General features: G+C 56.4%; 1 protein-coding gene across 1 annotated transcript in view; it reads right to left on the reverse strand.

Moving 5' to 3' along the window:
• The window catches only part of VSTM4 (V-set and transmembrane domain containing 4), a 72,407-nt gene that overhangs the window by 59,737 nt on the left and 8,383 nt on the right, over positions 1-4,287 (reverse strand). Inside the window, exon 3 of the mRNA XM_014534923.1 lies at positions 4,163-4,270. Within this exon, the coding sequence (XP_014390409.1) occupies positions 4,163-4,270 (108 nt within the window). The remainder of the gene's footprint in view (positions 1-4,162; positions 4,271-4,287) is intronic.

A 4,287-nucleotide genomic window follows, 5' to 3' on the forward strand; every position in this document is an offset into this window, starting at 1 on the left:
TTCTACTGTCGTAAACAACCTGCTTCCCTATTTATAATGGTCTGGCCCTCTAGCAACTTCAGTGCGAAATTATAGCTAATTTGCCTACAAACATCAGGTGGTCAGAATAATCTGGCCACTCAGTGTATATAGCCTTATTTAGCCTTTATTTCAAATACAAATATATATATATATGTAAATACAATGCATGCAGATATAATGTAATATAAATGTAATGCACAGTCATGTGTTGCTTAACAACAGGGTTGTATTCTAAGAAATGTGTCATTAGGCAATTTCATCCTTGTGCGAACATCATAGTGACTTAGCAAATCTAGATGGCCCAGCCTACTCCACACCCAGCCTATAGCCTATGGCTCCGGGGCTACAAACCTGGACAGCATGTCACGGTACTGAATACCGTAGGCCACTGTAACACAGCAGTGAATGCTTCTGTATCTAAGCCTGGAGGAGGCACAGGAGAATATGGTGTACAAGGTAAAGTGGGACACCGTGTAGGGCACTCACCGTGAACGGAGCTGGCAGGCCTGGGCGCTGCTCTGCGTGAGTCAGCGAATGAGGGCGAGTGCCGAGGCCAGGTCATGACTGCCCACTGCTGCAGACTTCACACACCCTGTACACGCAGGCTACCCTGCCTTTATCCAGCACCACAAGCGCAATCAGAAGACGCGTTAAACATGAGATGGACGAGGCTGCTGCCGCGTGATACCACACTGTTTCACAGCAGACTTGGTAAGCTGGCGTGCGCTCTAAAATGACGGTAATAGGTGGGGTATAGTGAATGCGTAAACCACTAACACAGTCATGTACTGTCATTACCGAGTGTATGCACTGCATATGTGCTATACTTCCAGGGGACTGGAGCACAGTGGGTTTGCTACACCAGCATCACCACAGACACGTGGATGAAGTGTTGCTACAACATCACAACAGCTATGATGTCACTAGGTGAAAAGAAGTTTTCAGCTCCATTATAATCTTATGGGACCATCATCATATATGTGGTCTGTTGTTGATAAAAACATCATGATGCAGCACATGACTGTATAGACACTCAACATGCGTATATCATGTATGCATACTACATGTAAACATAATATATGTAAATATGTACATGCATATGTAAAATGATTTCATAAAGAAATATTGCCTTCTCTAAAATGCAAACATTCAAAGGAAGAGGTGCAATACTAAAGTCTGTTTTATTGTGCTATAAATTACATTTGCTTTATTTCTCCTTATATGATAGTTAGAGCATCAAATTGGTTTTTGTGGCTACGGGCAGCATATTTTGTCTGTGAATTTCACTTCAAAATAGCAATGGGATTATCTCCATATATTTGCTGCAAAGGGGAGCTGGGTGGCGTAGAGGTAAGAAGACCCGGCTCTGAGTTCTCGCTGCTGCATGTGGCCTCCTGCCAGCAGCGGTGGTGCCACCTGCGGCCCCGTGAGAGATGCAGACTCCCGGGCCTGCCCAGAGGCTCTGAGTCAGGACCTGCATTGGAGCAGGTGCCCAGGCGGATGGCCTGCCCCTGAGGGCTGGGGCCATGCTGCTCTGAGGGGCCTGGGTGGGGGCTCACAGGGTCCCGGACAAGGTCCTGTCTATGATCCCACTATGGGCTGGGACCTAGGGCCTGGCTCCTAATGCCAGCCTGGGCGACAGGATGCCAGCCTGCTGGCGGCAGCGGCACCAAACCAAAGCCGAGTCCTGAGGAGCTGCAGGAGCTGCGAAGTGCTATTAGGGAAGGACCTCAGCCCAGCCGCCACGAAGGCTGAAGGAGAACACCTGGGCAGGTGAGCCCCAGATGGCTGAGGCATTTCTGAATAGAAATGTGGGAGGCTGGGGAGCAGCGGGGCTGGGGCTGGGGCACTCCCTGTTCCATGACTTGATCAAACTCCTCGGCTGTCTGTCCAATGGGAGCGATCGGGCACGGACTGGTGGTGAGGATTACCTGGGAATCGGGAGGAGCGACGGGGGGCTGGCCCGCGGATGCCCAGGCAACGGTCTCTACAGCTCAGTAGGCTTTTGGACACTGTGCCCAGCGGCACCGCCACCATCTGGAGCCACTCCAGTGGGGGACGGAGGAGGCAGCTCGGGGCCTGGCTCTCAGCGGCTCTGCGGTAGCCTGCCCCTGCTGGCCTGGAGGAGGAGTCCCTGGAGCTGACAACCTTGCTCTGCTTCCCTCATCCTGCCTGCAACTAACAGCCTGGGACTCGGGGCCGACTCTCTAGTGCCCTGAGAGCAGGCGGAGGTGTCCTCGAGCACAGCAGACTTGGGCTGCCTCTGTGGCTTCCAAACTCGCGCAGCTGGGAGCCCAGCAGCTGGACCACAGGCCCACTTGTCCCGCTTTTGCTGAGCAGCTGCCAGGAGCCAAGTGCCAGGAGAGCAGAGACGCCCGGCCCGGCCTCGCACACTGTGCTCCCGAAGGGCAGGCGGTGCTCACAGGCCACGAGCTCCCAGGAGGGTCCAGGGTTAGAGCGGGTGGGAGCTCGGGACCTGCTGATGACATGGGCAGATGCCACGAGGAGGTTCTCGGAGCCCGTGCACACAGCGCCCGGGAAGGGCTCTGGCCGGGAGGAGGCTCTGGCTCCAGCCCTCACTCCCCCTGCAGTGCTCCGCGTGTTGGGAGTGTCAGCACCCTGACAGGGACCCTGTCCCCCTCCTCAACCCTGCCCAGCCCGGGACGCCTGCCAGGCCCTGCCCTGTGGGTTCGGGTTGGCGGGACCAGGGCATCTGCAGGAGCGGAACAGGGAGGGCGGCGGAGGAGGATGCTCCTGCTGCCCTGCTGCCTCCTGGTCCGTGCGGCCGAGTCCCTCTTCTGAGGCTCCTGCTGATGACACTTCTCCCACAGTCAGTCGCAGTTACTGCAAGTTCCAGGAACCTCTCCTCCCCTTGCCCCCTAAGGTCTGGGGTGAAAATGGGTTCCCACAGGTGCTGGTCGGTGCCTGCCTCCCCCCGGGTCCCCTCAGCCCTGCTTGCCCCTCTCAGGAGAGTCCCCCCGGGAAATGCTGCTTAGCCTCCCTCTTAGAGTGCGCCTTTCAGCGGTGACCTCCAAATCTAACACCTCCCAACCTCATGACCTAGACCACCAGTAACTAAGTATAACTGCAGCTATAGGCCATCACAAACACAGGACACTCACACGGAGCCAGGGGTGCTAAGGGCTTTTGTTTGTTTTTACCCGAATCCGGAAGCCGTCCTGACAGTTATGCTACTGTTTGCCCATTACTTAGGTGGGGAAGGTGGGGCACGGCGGGTAAATCACCAGCTGGTAAGTGAAGAATCGCCGTTTGAACCAAAGCGGTCTAATTGGGAGCCCAGCTCTTCCCCGGATCACCCCTGGAGCTCAGCATCCTCATCTGTTTCAGAAATTCTGAAGGGGCTCAGGAGGGTAGCTCAGAGGAAACTACAGGAGCTGCTGGAGCGGGACATCGGGCTCAGCGAGGGGGCTGCAGGCAGGCAGCTGGCAGGCCAGAGGGAGAGGGAGTCACCAGGAAAACAGCAGAGTGGGAGGAGGCTGCGGACAGCCCGACAAGCTGGGCTCAGCGAGGGGGCTGCAGGCAGGCAGCAGGCAGGCCAGAGGGAGAGGGAGTCACCGGAAGACAGCAGAGTGGGAGGAGGCTGCGGACAGCCCGACAAGGAAAGGGAACAGGGACACCGACAAGGAAAGGGACACGCAGGCTGGGTGGGGGAGGGGGTGGTCTTTCTAACCCCGCCGGGCAGCCCAGCACCGGGCACTGAACTGAAATTATGAACCTACAACACTCTGTCTAAGGAAGGTGGTGCCGATCCCATCTCATGCAGGATGAGGAAACTGAAGTTAGATGCTCAAGGAAGGTTTCTGAAACTCGGCCTTACGTGGCAGAGCCCGCATCAAACCCAGGCTCAGCCATGCACAGCCCCTCGGGGAGAGTGATGGAGGGAAGGGCCTTAACCAGGACGGAGGGGGTGTGAGGAAAAGGAGGACATAAAGGCTGTCACCAGTGGTCACAGCTGCTTTAGCAGAGTGCAAGGGGGACCCAGCGCACTCACTCGGCTCTCCAGTCGCGGGGAAATAATTTCTGACTCGTGACGCCTTTTTCAACCAAGGTGGTGCCTAGCCCAGCGCCCTCCCGGCTCTGGTTTGCGTGTGCTCCCGTCCAGACATGGCGGCCCTCTTACCTCTGGGTTTCCTCTTGCTGAGCACAGACTGCCACGCGATGGCGAGGGTGAAGAGCAGCACGCTGAGGATGCCCAGGCAGCACAGGAGCACGGCGCACACGTAGAGATCTGCAAGGAGCCACATT

Source organism: Myotis brandtii, unplaced genomic scaffold (assembly GCF_000412655.1).
Source record: "Myotis brandtii unplaced genomic scaffold, ASM41265v1 scaffold1003, whole genome shotgun sequence".
Taxonomy (NCBI): domain Eukaryota; kingdom Metazoa; phylum Chordata; class Mammalia; order Chiroptera; family Vespertilionidae; genus Myotis; species Myotis brandtii.